This window comes from Lytechinus pictus, chromosome 14, assembly GCF_037042905.1.
Source record: "Lytechinus pictus isolate F3 Inbred chromosome 14, Lp3.0, whole genome shotgun sequence".
NCBI classification, from domain to species: Eukaryota; Metazoa; Echinodermata; class Echinoidea; order Temnopleuroida; family Toxopneustidae; genus Lytechinus; species Lytechinus pictus.
Window position 1 is genome coordinate 23,316,606 of NC_087258.1, and position 17,539 is coordinate 23,334,144.

The 17,539-nt window shown below is 39.0% G+C and overlaps 1 protein-coding gene across 3 annotated transcripts in view; it reads right to left on the reverse strand.

The window, feature by feature from the left end:
• The window catches only part of LOC129276450 (cyclin-dependent kinase 11B-like), a 27,699-nt gene extending 11,687 nt beyond the window's left edge, over positions 1–16,012 (reverse strand). Inside the window, exons 1-10 of one of the 3 annotated variants that reach the window (XM_064109226.1) lie at positions 15,918–16,012; positions 9,060–9,327; positions 8,087–8,226; positions 6,813–7,128; positions 5,640–5,803; positions 5,071–5,208; positions 4,066–4,395; positions 3,065–3,174; positions 2,159–2,282; positions 1,239–1,343 (exon numbers count right to left, since the gene is read on the reverse strand). In XM_064109226.1, coding sequence (XP_063965296.1) covers positions 1,239–1,343; positions 2,159–2,282; positions 3,065–3,174; positions 4,066–4,395; positions 5,071–5,208; positions 5,640–5,803; positions 6,813–7,128; positions 8,087–8,226; positions 9,060–9,268 — 1,636 coding nt within the window. In that variant the 5' untranslated portion in view covers positions 9,269–9,327; positions 15,918–16,012. Of the gene's footprint in view, positions 1–1,238; positions 1,347–2,158; positions 2,283–3,064; positions 3,175–4,065; positions 4,396–5,070; positions 5,209–5,639; positions 5,804–6,812; positions 7,129–8,086; positions 8,227–9,059; positions 9,328–15,584; positions 15,705–15,917 lie in introns of those variants that run through there. The other 2 variants (XM_064109223.1, XM_064109224.1) reach the window with 2 other exon arrangements.
• Positions 16,013–17,539: the final 1,527 nt, after the last annotated feature.

The window sequence follows — 17,539 nt, forward strand, 5'->3', positions numbered from 1 at the left end:
CTACTATTCTTCCTCTAGCTATTAAATACATGTACTATTAATACAAAGGTGCCAAACATAAATTGTGAAAAAAATCAAATCATTTATTCTTTTTATCCTATTTTCAAGCCCAAAGTCCTTTTCTTTTTTTTTTGAAAATCATACCAAAACTCATCATTCTACAAATTTTGACAAACCTATTTCTAGAAGGAAAATCCTATATAGTGTCACTTTCCAATTTAAAAATCCTTCTAAATAGGATAAAATCCTACTAATTGGCAGCTCTGATAATAGTATGACAGTGTGCCCATATTTAGCAGTTGGACATATATCTCATGAGCTAATTTTCTTCTCTCGAATCTGGGGCACGTCTTACAAAGAATTGCAATTGATCCGATCAATAGCAACTATGGAAAGCCAGCAAAGTCAACATATAAAATGCATGTTTGTTCAAAAAAAATTCTGGATATGAATGTATATCCATAAATTCATTGATTTCTTAACAATTTGGCATGTTCTTCTTTGTTTACAGAGGACATTTTGCAAATTCCTGTAGAAAAAATTACGACACTGATGGATTTCCATTGATCCAATCAATCGTAACTCTTTGTAAGACGGAGCCCAGATATCTCACATGGGAAGGGCGACCTACAACTAATGCACTTGAATTTTCTTACGGATTAAAAGACAGTAATTGGGAAAATTCGACAAATTCCGTCCTCTGTCGAGCTCATTACCAGCATATCTGAACATTTCAATAAACCTCAAGATATTGCTTATTTGTAATCACAGCTTATCAGTCAAGTAATGAGCCAAAACTTTTGAGGCAATCAGACATGGTGTATGGGGTAAAATTTTTAAAAAGCTACAAGCAAGCAAAGCAAGCGAGCAAGCCAAAAATTTGGACCTTTCTAAAAATAAAGATCTGTTTTTGATAGATTTTGACATAATATTCAGAAAAATATAATATTCCACCACTTTTCCATTCCTTTTATTTCTTTTTCTCCCCTCTTATTGGGAGGGGGGTCCTTGGCCCTGCAAGCCCCCTCCAAATGTATACACCAGTGGATGTTTCCAAAATTAATTAATTAGTTACATGTAACATCAATAAATTTTCACTAAAACAAATATATGTTGGGTTTTTTTTAAGTTAACCTATACTTTATTAGATATGGGTAATCTTTGGAAATTACAGAATTAAATACATGAACGACTTGAATGGGTAATGTCATAAAGGCAATTAATGCAGTGGTACTCACATATCTTAGATGAGTCACTTTCTCTTTCCTGTTTCACTTTTGCTTTTTCCTCTTCTTTATGCACCTCTTCGTGATCAGCCTCGCTACCAGACTTCTCACTCTCTTCTTCTGGAATAAATCAAACGAGAAGTTAAGAGTGAACATTGAGTCCTGTACCGTAACTTTAATCTTAACTCTTTGCCTTCCACAGAAATCATTCCTCCTATGCCAGATTAATTTTAGGGTGCAACCTTAAGGGGGTTTCGCATGGACTATGAATCAACTCACAATAACTTTTGCTTGGAGGTTTATTGCAAGGAAAATCTTTGTGTGTACAATATTGGTTGATTGATTCATTGATTCATTTATTTCCACACTTCATAAAAAGAACAATACAATGTAAAGATGGTATTACAGAATACAGTACAATATATATATGAATATTCCAATGCATAAAGAAAACATACACTACATAAAACAATAAACCAAAATCTGAACAATACTTAAATCAGACAAGAAAAGAAACAGTATATGTAAATGTGAGGGATCATTTAAAAAGTTAAAAACTTATAACATAATCCCAATTTTTGTCAATAAAAGTTTGAGTTTTGCAGAGAAAGACTAGGAAAAAAAATGTCATTGAGGTAACTTAAAGTTAACTTAAACTCTTCTGTGTATTGTGAAATAAATGTGACTTCAGTCGAAGTTGGCAGTCCGCTGTATGTTACTCTAGTCAACAAAGCAGGCAAAGAATTAATATTGCACACACTAAGCATCTAGCGGGTAAAAGTTGATCATGTGATCATACATAAGTAGATAATTTGATCATAGAAAACTTCAAAATCATTGTTGCTGAAACATCAGCAGTTTGAATCTAACTTGTATCTTTAATGTAACACAGATTTTTGTCGGTAAAAGAAAGATGTCATTTATATCATTACCTGATTCTGATTCTGAATCAGATTCTGAGTCCTCCTCTTCGCTCTCTTCTTCTTCCTCTTCCTCTTCTTCCTCCTCCTCCTCCTCCTCCTCTTCTTCTTCTTCAGAATCTTTGTGTTCACCTTCCTGTAAATCAAATCAAGAGAGAGAGAAAGAGAGAGAATACAAGCTTCATCCCTTGGCAAAATATTAACATGTCAGTCCTATCTACCAAGATTTGTAAAATGATAATAAGACAACAAAAATTCACTTGAAGCAAACTGTATGCATTGTGCTGAATATTAATTCCTTGAGATATTGTTGCTGGGATGATAATCTGGATAAATCCAGGGGGGTGGGGTGGTGTTGGCGGTGGCGGCAGCAGTAGTAGTAGAAGAGTTAGAAGGGCATTTTTCATCACTTAGGATTTAAATTAAATCTAGCACACTCTCTCGGTAATTTTAATTAAATCTAGTGAACTCTCTCTCGGTGTATTGGTAGGAATATTAATTTTTATTATTACTATTATTATATTAGTACTAATACTAGTTAGTAGCAATACTAATACACCTACTACCTCTTCTCCTACTACTACCACCACATTCATCAACATCACCACCACCACTACTTCCACTTATATGGGTAGTGGTAGTGATGGTGTTGGCGGTGGTAGTGATGGTGCTGATGGTGATAGTAGTGGTGGTGGTGATCATTGTGATGGTCAGGTGATAAAAGTGGTGGTAATAGTTGTGGTGGTGGTGGTTGTGGTGGTGGTGGTGAGAATAGTGGAGGTAGTAGTAGTGACGGGAGTGGTGTTGGTGATAGCAGTGGTGGTAGTAGCAGCGCTAGTAGTAGTAGAATATATTGCTCATCCTGTTTTTTCCAGAGCTGTCTAAAATTGGCATCTCTGAGACAGCTCTGCGACTTACCTCTAACTCATCAGCTGAGGCCTCTCCCTCTTCGGCCGATTCTTCTTCCTCTGAACTGGACGCTTCTTTCACTCCCTCTTCTTCTTCCTCCTCAGATTCAGATTCCGCCTCTGCAGGAAAATATTTCAAAATGGCTCTAATATCATATATATATACAATGCTTTCTCGGTATTATCTTTGACTGGAGTAAGGTAGGTAGAATCATATGAAAGTACATTGTATGTATAGGAAACAAAAGGATATAAAGCCATTTCAAAGTGAAACATATTCTCTACAACATGATTAACAATTCATATCAATGCTGTAACTTCCAAAGGTTGCTATGGGGAAGAAGCAAAGTGTAGCGGTTTAAGGTACATGTACACCATATATTCTTTCGTGGGCATAATGTGGGTCCTGAAAAGGAGCACCCAAACCTGAAGACGACAAAACACACTTGTCGATACGTTGAGTTTAGGTGGTCCTTTTCAGGACCAACGTATGCCCACAAAAGAATACATGGTGTACCGTGAGACCATTACACCCCTTCACACCTTCCCATCTTCCCAATTTGGTGGATTCACAATACGGTGCACCATCTATTGGTTGCAGCGGACAGGCCAATATCTAATTTCGGGGCCGACATCACGCGCAGGCAGCGCACAGTGCTGTGTGACTCTGATGCTTCAAAAATGAAAATCATATGGCAAAAGCGGAGGACGAATTCACCGAAAACAGTCTAAATTTCGCAAATAAATTTGCAGCAAATTTCTCTCCCACCTCCTAGACCCTGGTAAATAGCATATTTTTATGCAAACCGCTCGAACGTCTGCCAGCGCAGCATTTCACATGCATGCGCGCAGGAGATCTTGACTTTTTCCCATAAGGAATTACGAACGATAGGTTGACACCGTATTGTGAATCCACTGAATTGAAGGAGGTCCCCAGATTCACAAACCATCTTGGCAGTGGTTTTCAAGGACAGTAAACTTTCTGAAACATTTCCCTGATGTCGTACTTACCTGAAGAATCCTCCTCTTCTTCTTCCTCTTCCTCCTCCTCCGATTCTTCTTCTTCCTCTTCTTCCGATGACGATGCATTCTCCTCCTCCTCCTCCTCATCCTGATGCTCATGCTCTTCTTCCATTTCTCTCCTCTCGTACTCATCCTTCTCCTCCTCTTCCTCCTTCTCAATCTTACGCTCTACCCATCTCTCGCGTTCCTCACTGTCTTCTTTCCGTCTTTCTCTCTCATGCGATTTGGAAGACTTGGAGGACGATTTGGATCTCCGTTGATCGGAGTCGTGCTCCGATTCGCGCTCCTCTTTTCTCCTCTCATCCCTCTTTCTTTTATCTATTAAAAAAATCATGAATAAAGAGATGCAAACAATTAAACACAGTTGAAATTTGCTTTAGATATATGCAAATAAGGTTGTAAAAATTTATGCATAATAACACAAACAAATATTCAGAAGGAAAGACAACAAATAATTATGATGCTAAAAATAAGACTAACTTTTTGATATGAACATTTGAAGTATTAATAAAGTCTGTTCTATTAAAATACATGTATTACTACAATAAAGAATTAATTATGATTAATAATAATTGAATTTGGGAGCTTTCAAGCAGTAAAATAGTATCATCATCATCACTATCATCATTATCATCCTCATCATCACCATGGTCAGCATCATCATCATCGCCATCACCACCATAATCTTCATCATTACCATAACCATCATCATCCTTATCACCATCATCATCATCACCATCACATTCATCATCATCACCACCACCATCACCACCACTGTCATCATCATCATCATCACCATCATCATCACCATCATAATCACCATCATCATCACCATCATCATCACCATCCCCATGATCACAATCATCATCATCAGCATCACCACCACTGTCATCATCATCATCATCACCATCATCATCATCATCATAATCATCATCATCATCATCACCACCATCACCAGCATTGTCATCATCATCATCAACATCACCATCATACCATCTCTAGATGACCTATGTGGACTTCTTTCTCTGTTTGATGAGGAATGATGTTCCTTCTCCGATCTCTTTGACCTCGAGTCTCTATCTTCGGACCGATTACTTCCCGAGGTCCTCTCTTTGCTACTTGGTCTGGAGCCTGTATTCATATTTTTGGTATCAACAATTAAGACGAAATGTTTAATTTGCATGCACATAAACATGAAAAAATACAATTTTACACACTGTATCCCCATTTTCACTTTGGGGAAACTGCTGAATTTTGTGGGACTTTCTATTTTATTCAAACAGCTACTTTTTGAGCAATGAAACTTTATGCAGTTAATGCAAATATCATATTTCTGCCATACAATATCAACTTTCTAAATATTCTTGAATATGATTTGTGGCAAATCTGGGGGCAATCATAAAAAAGATAGTCGCCCCTAAGCCTTCCATTGGGGGATTTTAAGGGTGATTTTGTTAAACCATTCAATTTGATTGGCTGATAGTGAACTTGTTATAGAAAGTGTGTATTTGTTATAATGACAAGTCTATATGAAACGGGCCCAAGCTTTTTGCTACACCAACCTTCTCTTCTGTCTTCCATCAGTTCATCTCTCCTTGATCTGCTTTTCTCTTTACTTCCTTCGTGCTTGGAGGACTCTCTGCTCTTCTCTCTCTTCTCATCTTTTTCTCTCTTCTCTCTGTGTCTGTCTTCGTGTCTATCCTCCCTCCTTTCCTTCTCACGTTCACTGAAAAAAAAATTAAGCACAATGTGTCAACTAAGGGAGTATTGCATGAACCAGTGAATTTAACTGACAACCGAAATCCTTGCATTTGATTGGAAGAGACCAAAACTGTCAGTGAAAATAAAAGACAATGAAAGGCTCCCCTAGAAAAATGTCTTGAGCACATGCAACAAAAATGACAAGTTTTGTTTGTGTGGCAAGTCAATGGCACAGTGTAATGTGGGCAGCAAATTTGGAGTGCAAGGGCCCAGGCGTACAGCATAATAAAACTGCTTGATCATGTTAACTGCAGACAAATACATCCTGAAAGTTAACAAGAAATCTAAATCATGCAATCCAGGGTTCCCACAGAAATTTGAAAACAGAATTCCATGACTTTTCCATGATTAAATTGCTGCTTTTCATGACTTCCTGTGACATCCTGGGAGTTATGCAGAATTTGGGATGTCACAAAACTGGGAAAAATGGAAATCATGAACACCAATTATAATACCAGAGTATGAGAGTTGCGAGACACGACAAACTAGAAAGCTGCCATAGCCAAGAGGTAAATGCAATTCCATGACTTTTCACAAATGTTCCAAATTCCCTGACTATTCCCTGACTTTCCATGACCACAAATTTTTCCAGGATTTTCCATGACTGTGGGAACCCGGCAATCACACTGTCTCATGCACAGTTCTACAAGATGGACAATTATTATCCTCATCATCTAGTATGGAATCACCTGTGCCTTGGGGGATAAAAGCGAACTGAATCGCTGTGACTTGCATCTTTCTCAGGATAAATAATTGAATTGAGGGTGTGCGGGTGGACATCAGGGTCTCCCCCGACACTTATACGAAATAGTGCAGTTGGTTCTTAACATGCAGAGATAAAGGTTGTCCTCAACATTAAACCTCCATTTAACATCTTATTCAAGGGATGGCATAATATTTTCTACTGAAACATAGCCTGCAAATATGAAACAATGTGGAAGTAGAGTTATCAGTCTAATACCAGCTTGAAATACCTTTCTTTCTTAACGTCCCTAGATCTTCTCTCTGCGTCCTTCGGTTGTAATCGCTCTCCTAATACTGTAACCTGCCGCGTATCATCCCTTCTATCGATGATCATCTGACGCAGATCAGACTGATGGCTCTGGCTACCTCGTACCTCCTCACGGTCTTCATGATGCTCCTTGCGCGTCTTTTTTTCTCGATCCCTGCTGTGGTCGTCGCGATCCCTGTCTCGGCGTCTGTCCCGGTCTCTGTCGCGATCTCTATCCCTATCTCGGGTGGTACCTTTGCTCCTAGAGGACTTCTCCTCTGCTGACCTCGATCTCTTTCCTGTTGGTGACATTAAATGACAATACTGATCACAAGAGCAAGAGGCAACATTAACTCAACATCATTAAAAGCTACAACATCCTTTCTTCATTCTTTACGCCCAATGAGATTGAAAATTCATACCAGAACTAATATGTCTACATTATGTTTCTGGAGGAATGATTCTAGATAAATTACCTTGGGTGAGTTGAGTATATAAATTTCAAACACACAGGATTGCCCCCCCCCCCAAAAAAAAAAAAAAGAGAAAAACTTTTACACTAAGAAATAAGCCCCTATACTTTATAGTTCCATTACCTGAGGCCTATTGCAGAAAGAGTTACGTTCGAATGCAACTTAAACGAATCAAGCGCAAGTTTAATAAAATGTGCACTTCTAATTGGTTGAAGATAAAGGTTTTTTTATTACTAGGGTTGTGTTTGATTGTCATTCTTTCTGAAGCAATCAGGGCCCCGTCTTACAAAGAGTTATGATTGATGCGATCAATCGCAACTATGGACGGCCAGCAACATCAACATCTAAAATGCAAGTTTCTTCAAAATATTTTCTAGATTATGATGTATATTCATACGTCCATCGTTTTCTTCAAAATGCAGTGTGCTCCTCTTTGTTTTCAAAGGACATTGTGCAAATTTCCTACAGAAAAATTATGACATAGATGGATTTCCATATAGTTGAGAAAGATTGGATCTATCGTAACTCTTTGTAAGAAGGGGCCCAGGGGAGCTTTTCATTAACATTTTTGTCCGACAAGTTGTCAGATCTGACAACTTTACTTGAATCTGATTGGCTGAGAAGCACCATTACTATGGTAACTGTCAGATAAAATGCGACTTGTCAGATAAAATGTCTAACAAGTCCTTTCATGAAACGCTCCCCTGATCTGAAGAACAAAATGAAAAGAAAAAGTATGATAGACAGTAAACTTGCGATGGCTTTCACGCCACGGTACACTCACGTCTCTTTCTGTCTTTATCCCTGCTATGTGATCTGGAATGCTTTCGCTTCTCCTCTTTCTTGTGCCTGCTATCTTTATGTGAGCTTGGTTTGGCCTGCGGAGGCTGGATGTTTAGTGCGTCATCTTCATCCTCATCCATCCTACAGAAAAAAATTTAGTTAAAATTCATAGTATGAATGAGATGACATGCCTAATTGCACCAAATTTGGCCTACAGATCAAACCCATTTTAAATTGATCAATGAGTGATTGATTTGATGAAAACATCATTGTAAAACTGTTTTGTTTTTAACAATGTTCAAGGCATGTTTGATATAAAAAGTTGCATTAGAGTAGTGTATGTACATGTATTTTGTTCATTTGTGAGCACCGGTGTAATAGAATGAGGTTTGTTCAATGTTCCATGGCCCAGACTTTGTTCAGCATTACTGACAAGGCCTCAGGAATTCAAAATCAGGATTTCTTTTCAACCTTGGAAATACACAGAAATACTGAAATAACGGATCCTTACGACTCTTTCAGTGTCATGAAAATGATACCTGGCTTGCATACATGTAATTCACATAGGGGGGAAGGGGAGGGTGAGGAGATATGAGGAGACTCCGGAGACATGAGAGGACGGTAAGGAAGAGGCAAAAGGGGGGAGGGAAGGGAGACAAGAGGGAAGGGTAAGGAACAGCATAGAAAAAACATGAGGGCAACGGGCGCTTTCGCCCTCATGACAGCCCAACTGCCCCTGAAATTCCCCAAACATGCATGCTTTGGGGCGACCATTCTTTCTAGAGTCCCCCAAAGATCTGTCACAAACAATATTCAAGATTATTAAGAAAATCAATATTCTAACTCTAGAAGAATAATGATAATTGCATTTTCTGTGTAATCACCTGTTATCCCGAAAAAGTAGCCCTTGAAATGAGAGAAATAGCCCCTAAAAATAAAAATTATTTCCTATCATGTGAAGGAATATTTCTTACTTCTCATCTTCTGAAGATGTATGCTGTTGCCTTTGTACTTTCGCCTCTCTGACCATTTCTTTGGCCGGATCCTTGCTTTTCTTCTTCTTTTCCTCGCTTTCCTTCTTCTTCTTCTTCTCTTCTCTTATTTCATCCAGTGTCTTGACGTGCCACCTTTCCTTCTCATGTTTGTCTTTATCTTTGCGAGAATGCTTCTCCGAGCTTGGCATTTCTGACTCCCAAAACCGCCCCCAGCTGCAAATTTATTATCGCCGCAGAGTGAACAAACCTGCAAAGAAAATTTCATATGTGCGTGGCTACAATCGTGGGTACCGACAATGTTGCAGAAATGGTCAAAACTTATGAAGATATTTGTCACTAGGATATTATTCCCATCATACTCACAAACACACACCCACTTCTCAAACCTGTTGGCAGTTTCATAAAGCTGTTCGTAAGTTACAAGCGACTTTAAGAACAGAACAGCTGGTGATCCTTTCTTGTGGTAAAAGATATTCACCATTGGCTGTACAGTTGGCAACTGGTACCAGTTGACAATGTGTATTCCTACTGGTACCAGTTGGCAGCTGGTATTTCCAACAGGTACCAGTTACAATTTGTCAACTGGAATCCAGTTGATTCCAGTATTGGAATCAACTGGATTCCAGTTGATTCTAGTATTCCAATTTACATTTTGAAACCAGTTCGCTTAACTGGAATCAACTGGTACCAGTACCACTTGGATGAACTGGTCCTGAACAGTTTTTTTTACCTGGGTAAGGTATTTTTTTCCCCATTTTTAGTGGGGTGCATAAGAAATTCTTGTCAGTAAGTAATGTTTTGCTACTGTTCAAATTGACCAAAAATAAAACCCTAGGGCCTAGACTGATTGACATTCTTTTAGAATTTTATCGGCATTTTGTTGATAGAGGTATTTTTCTTACCACGCTTTTTTAGTAAATAAAACAATTCCTTTTATTCCTGTGTGCAACATTTCAAATTTTATACTTTCAGGGAAGAGCAGGTAGAGCATGATCTACACACATTATTACAGACACACACCTGCCATCAGATGGTAAAACGGTCTATCTCGAAATTCGCTGTTCTGAGAAAAACAACTTCATTTAACCAAAGCTCATGTATATGGTTGGAAAAACCCTTTATCGACCACCTAATTTTTTAAGCATCGTATCTGCGAAAATATTTATCAGTTTTTTCTAGTTTTTTTCTCAATTGTGCAGAAAATTGAGCAGATCAGATTCCCATGTTTCGAACGGCGACTCTGATTCAATTCGTGTATATATCCGATATATGTATCCGATTATATCGGCGAACAACAAATACAACGATTTTACACTTGCTCATTTACACCCTTCTTTTGAAACCGACCACCCGCGATACACTACATTTACAGTCAATTCTTGTCGCGGTGGCGAAATATTTTGACTCTTCCAAATCAGTTCTATAATGTCAACATGCTAAATGATCGTCTCACTACTTTCACTGCGAGCTCCGGCACATGATTCGACTATTGACGACAGATATTTGTTCTAAAGCTGTTTCCTATCCGATTTCTTGGTATGAACTGTTCTTCGGGTCTAATCAAAACAATTTTGATAAATTCTAATAAATTTTTACCTTTTTCCCCTTCTTTCTCTCTTTACTCTCCCACGCGTATCGTTTGTACTACCCAATAATTTTAATGTGCGCGAGGTGGTCAGTTTCAAAAGAGGTGGTAGATATGTGGTGGTCTCACTATAACATAAGATCTACCGGTATACACTCATACTACATCATTACATAGTAAAGTAAAGTAGGCCCATTCATAAGAAAAGCCAACTCAAAATCAAATTGGTGGAAAAATAATGAATTTTAGGCATTTAATGTGACAGCCTCAACATGCAGCTTTTCTCATCAAAAGGAAAGAGTTCCATATGCACCCCCTACCAAATATAAGAAAAGATTGTTGAGACTTCCGGTTCGTTCACCTCAGATTTTTTCTATCATTTTTTTACTGTTGCTTACCTTAGTTGGGACTCAAACTCACCTCGTTTTATTTGCAGCCAAGGCCTTTTCCCGCTATGCTAGCGAGAAGCGCTGATACCGGAAGGGGTATTTAAACGATTATCAGCCGATAGTTCGACTAGTCTTGACTCACAAACGGCCATGCGTTTTCAGTTGGGCCCATTTCCGTTACAACTCAAATTTTCCTCCAAAATCACACTGTTTCATACAATTGCATTTTTTCTTATGTTTGACATCCTATACCCATAAAAGTATATATATTCTGAAAGGAAATTGTCTGAGGAATTCAAAAATGCAATCAGAAAAGGCATGGGGTAATGTCATAAAAAGTTAAAGGTCAAAATTTGTGGAAAACTGTGAAAAAATATACTTCCCAATAAATATCAGAATCAGATAAACTTTACATCCTATAGGAAAATAACATGCATATTTCAACTCTTTAGAGTGAGACCTTTCCAATGATATATAACTCGTTAGGGATAACTCTTACCAAAATAATTTTGCGCGATCATCGTTTAAGACAAAATTTCACATCACAATTTTTCGGGTAAATACATGTATGTAACAATGCTTGATTAACCCCCAAAATATTATGTAGTCTTGCCTTTAGTTGCATAAATACACTTACAAACACTAACCAGTAGATTATAATATATTTATTGTGGTTATTATGAATAAAAAATGATTTCATTTGACTCAAATCGTGGGATTTGTCATCTCTTGGCTCAAAGACAGGTGGACCAAAGGTTGACAACTGAGAGACAGGTTTAACATAAATATAGGAAAAATATGAATGCACAATGAAAACTTCTCATAACTGCTTTAGCTTAAACTTAGTGTGAACAAAAATAATTAAAGGAGAATGAAACCCTTGAAACCAGCTGAATCCATATCAAAGAGAAAAATCAAAGAAACATATTGTTGAAAGTTTGAGGAAGATTGAATGAATAATAAGAAAGTTATGAGCATTTGAATATTGAGATCACTAATGCCATGTAGATCCTCCTATTGGCAATGCGACCAAGATCTGTGATGTCACACACGTACAACTCCCTCATTACTTTAGTACTTATTTCACTTATATTCTCACTTTTATAGAGTCTATCACAAGGTGAGGTGTTCTCTTTATGAGAGGACAAGTACAAAGGTTTCACAACATTATATCATTGATGAATCGTTTGTCATATGATTAGAATGAGCGAAAAGAGATGTTTTGGGGTATATTTTCAGTGTCCAAAAGGGGAGAGTTGTTCATCTGTGACATCATAGATCTTGGTCGCATTGCCAATGGGAGGATCTCTATAGCATTAGTGATCTCGACATTCAAATGATCATAACTCTTCTATTGCTTGTCCTATTTTACTCAAACTTGTGTTGATCTTATTCTTTGATTTTTCTGCTTTCACAAAAGCTAACTTGCTCCAAGAGTTTCATTCTCCTTTAATAAATAAATCCATTTATTTGCACCTGGCAAAAATACTTTATGTTATTTTATAGTTTTATATATTAAATATATCCTCTTGCTCGACATTCTGCAGGACATGGTCTCTTGGTACTGGGTTGAATGTCAATGCACAAAACACATTCTATGGGTACAATTGCCTCTTTTCAGTGTAATCTTTGTACCAGTTTCGTTCTCAAGTAGTTTTTTGATAATTTGGAAAAATATTCTCTCGCTTGGTTTGCGTGCTGTCGCCAAGCGAAAGACAAAGAAATCAAGATGGCGACGTAAACACGGCCATAAGCTCTTCCCGTCTTTTCATATAACATTTTTCTTGTTTTTCTAATGAATTCTTGTTTAAAAATGAAATCAATATCGTAGAAATGTCGGAAATGGAGTTGTACCCCATGTACACGATTTAGGGCTAGATCTTTTAGTTGGAAAGTAGAATTCTCGGAGGCAAAAGTTTCAGGTTTTGGGGCCGTATGTGTAGCCGTATGGAAAGCAATTCCAGGCTCCAGGGGAGTAAGCCTACGTATACATGTAGTAGACTTATTTTTACTCTCCAGGAGCCTCCAGGCTAGGTGCATGTGCATATGGAACTCTTACCTCAAAGATTTCTCCACACAAGAAATCTATGAAAGTTCATTCACCTGTCGAGTGTTAGTATACTAATACTAACCTCGCAAAACTTGTGAGTGGTCGAGTGCCAACATCAATTGAGTGCGCTAGTCAATGTAAACATATCAGGTTTCATTACAAGATTGGAAGACGGCAAGTCGTGAAAAATAGACGGTGAACTGGAGGGAACTGAGGTCACTGAATCTAATTTTAGCCCTCTCCATCCCCGTACTTGCCGTCTATGTCCCGCAGGCGTAAGTGAAAAAAAAACTGTCCCCATAAACAAGGACAATCTCAGTTTATCAAGACATGATTTCTCCTGGTTAATGAGGATATCTTTGTTTTCTGGGACAATCCCAATTTTTGGACCAGCGCCTCTACTGTACTGATATGATATGGAACTCTTGCCAAAATCCCTGAATCGTGTGTGAACAGTGAAGTGAATGGGTGCGCAGACATGGGGCACCATTTTTTTTTTCAATCTGAAAATGACTGGCTGAGGTTTTTTCCCAAGAAATATATTTCTAACGTTAAGCTCAGCTTATCAGTCCCACCCAAGGGTTCATTACATGCCGCCGCGCACAGAAAAATCAAGCTATAGTTGTCGTGTGTGGTGGACACCAGGGTCCCGTAACCCGGGGGGGGGGCACTCAGTAGGCCTATATAATGCATAGTGGGTATGTGCCGCAGAGGGGACCCCCATTTTTACACTCAAATTTCCGTTCCAAGGCATAGCATTTTTGTCTTCTTGAGAAAAAGAACAAAGAAAGCCGCTCCAAAGCATAGCATTTTCTTCTTATTGAGAAAAAAGAAGAAAGAAATCCGCTCCAAAGCTTCGCATATTTTTCGTTACGCCGTTCCCGTCGCATTGATCTGCTACAAGGAGCTGCAATTTTGGTGAAAAGCGGCCGCAGAGCGCTGTCCGACCATCGCCTCTGCGCAAGCGCACCCGGCGGAGGCCGTGCTAGCTGCATCATGCACGCATGCCCGTTCCACAGGGATGCATACGCACTCACACGCTGGCGATCCGTTCCAAGGACCCCCGTTTTCACAAACATTTGTAGTTCCGAAGCCCGTTCCGAGGACCCTCCTTTTTACAATAAGCCCGCTCCAAGGCCCCCGTTTTTTGTCTCGCCCGCGGCACACCCCTACCACTTTTTTGGTCGAGTGCCCCCCCCCCCCCCGGCCCGAAACACAAAACTTTCAGTTAGCGATTGATCGTACACTTGATTTTAATTTTACGAATATGATTATGTTATGTTGTAGTCCCTAGTTATACCGAGGTTATACCTGACTGCTAAGAAAGCACGAATGCCTGTGAGCAAGCAACCAGTGGACCAACGGCTTAAGGTCCTCTCCGAGGGACCTGGTAATGAGGATAAATGCCTTACCAAAGGGCACTAGCGCACCACTTGGGAATCGAACCCGGGTCACCGGAATCCGAAACCCCCGCTCTACCGACTGAGCTATCGCGCCTCCCCAGATACATTGAGTGATTGACATTGTAGTCGATGGAATCAATCGTAGGAAAATGTTCTACGTCTACGATCATTGCTAAGCTTTGTGTTACGGGTCTATGAAGTGGGGTCCCACCGTCCCAGGCTCAGCACGCCCGACCCACTAGTTAGAAATCCACTGCCAAACGCGGTTCATGGTGCGAGGTTAGTAACCTCGCAAGTCGCAATACGTGTGTGACTGTGACCACTCCTAGTACCAATGAGGTCCAACATTACATGTATGGACCTCATAGGCGACATCAGTAGTATTTTTGGTTAGAAATCTCTGAGAACAGGATATTTAAACATTATATCACAAGTACAAGCTATAATTCCTTTCTCTTATTTAAATTATAATTTTATAGTGTAAATGCATCGTTAGCAACAACAAAAAATGAAAGAAATGAAGGGGAACTTACATTTTCACGGCTTTTTCCTGATTTTCTGGGCAGCTGCTCTTTTCTTCTGACTCGCGATCGAAGCTGATATGAAGATCACGTGATTCGCGTTCTCGTCAGCTGATCGGTTGGTTATTCTTTTCGTCAGACGTTAATAATATATATTTTATAATGCTAGCATTCATCGCTAATTTAGGTGAAAGAGATTGAAGTTAAACAGCGCCAGGTCGGAATCATAATTATTTTGGAAGAGTGTATTTATACACTCGATCTCATACCTGACGTAGACGGCGCTATTCAACAAATGCACAATCTTCAATATAAAAAATAAAACAGAAAGAACGCCTTGAACACAGGCCAAAATGCCTAACGATTTCTCCGCGGCATTAACAACTATCGTAAAGGGCGCTCCATTTATCAATAAAGATGGACGCTAAGCTGTCTATGGCGACAAAATTTGCCGCAAATATTTACGAAGAATTGTGAGAAATGGTCTGAAAATGCAACAAAAGAACCGGTGAGTACCGATTAAACATTATTAAATTTGTAAATAGATTATACATACCTTGTAGATTTAGTTTTTAAGGTGATATTAGTGCTTAGTTCTAAGCTAGGGAGGCCCAAACGCGCGTGAGTGGAGTCCCAGTTTATTAGCACGGGTAAGTATTGGGGTGTCGCCTAGAGTGACTGTGACTGTGTGAGTGCATCAGTCCTGCCTCTCATGCCTCTGGTCCCATCAATTCAATTTCAGTGTCGGTTGAGTGTTTTTAATTTAAAAAAAAAGCCACGGTCTTTTCTTTCACAATCATCAGTAATCACAACATAACTTATTGTGAAATAGTCATATCAACCTAGGTCTTCCTACATTTTTAAAATCAAATCAAATCAAAGATCTTACCCAAGCGTACGCGACAGCAAAGCCAATAAGGGACAGCAACGCAACAAGAGAAAACGATTCGATTGATTGATGAATCTCGTGATAAAGCGCCATCTATTGTTCGAGAGTGTAGCAAAAAAAAATGTAAATTGGCGGATAAGGTTCTGTGATCGTGAGGATGCCTAAATCTGTTCCTGGGGCGGAATTAATCCGTTATCTCGGGGAGGGGGGTGCATGCACAACTGGCTTCCGAAAGTTCAAATTAGATGTAGATATTACGAATAAGCGGAGTGGGCAATAAACAGATGTTTTTTATCATCTCCAAAAAGTTCCACGACCACTGGAAAAATTTATCAGAGAAAAATAATTTTATTTACTTATAGCCCGAATTATTTGAATGTGCATAAAAGTCATTGATTAATCAATGACTTTCAATCTAATAAAAGGGTCATTTTCTTTTCTTGCTCCAAAAAAAAGAAGCCCCCCCCCCCGTGTTCCACATTGCTAATAAATATCATCCTCGTTATATTATCTGATGAAACGGTTTCTGACAGCATGTAGTTGAAGTTTCCTGCATTTGATTTGTTTTGTCATGTTTCTCCTTTTGTTTTGGTTTTGTTTAATTTGTGACTCTGTTTATTGTTAGAAATGTTAACTTATCATTGTAACTTATGTTCGATAATTTGTAAAAAAAAATTGTGCATTACATTATTGTAATCCCCGTTGTAATCCTTTATGTTTGGATTTGAAAAACCGTATATCACTGGCGGATCCAGGGGGCAATTCACCCCCCCCCCTCCTTGAGAGGGATTTTTAATGTAAAATTGCCGTTAAAAAGATGTGCCCCCCCCCCCATTTGACAGTGAATACCTTTATTTTGTTTAACTTTTTTTAATTTGAGGGAAAATGTGCCCCCCCCCGGCCCCTTTGAAAACTCCTGGATCCGCCCCTGTGAGATAGTAGGGCCTATTACTGGCTGACCTCAAGAACTATGATTTTATGGTATTGCTGCAAGCGGATATACTAAAAGGTGTTACACATCAAACGCAGCACCCCTTGGAAATTAGCTTGGTCGGCTAAAATGTAAAGTTATGATCTAAAACCCTTTTTCTTCGATCTCAGTTAGTAAACTTTTTTTTTTCCCCCAGACAAAATAATCCTTTTCGGGTGAAATGAACCTCGGCTTTCTTTCTTTCTTCCTTCCTTCCTTCCTTCCTTCCTTCCTTCCTTCCTCCTTCCTTCCTTCCTTTTTTTTCTTTTTCTATCTTTCTTTTTCTATCTTTATTTTTTTCTTTCTATCTATATAGGCCTATCTTTCTTTTTTGGGTTTCTTTCTTTCTTTTCAAGCAAATCAGGGTGAACTTTAGTCTTATAATTCCCATGCAGGCCCCTGCAAAGCGGGAAAGCATTCCCCGATTCTCATCATTTCTTTATGATCCAATTCAAGCAACGATGTCATACAACGATGATGATGATGACAGGGGCGGAAATCTCTCCCAAAAGGTATAGGGGGACGCAGGTGCGGATCCAGCCTTCGCCAATAGGGGGGCGGAAATTTGTTTCAGCCATATTTTTCCCCGATCGGCAGCTCGAAGATGATTTTTGTTTGTGTCTTTGAAGGGGTAGTCCTCATTATTCACCTC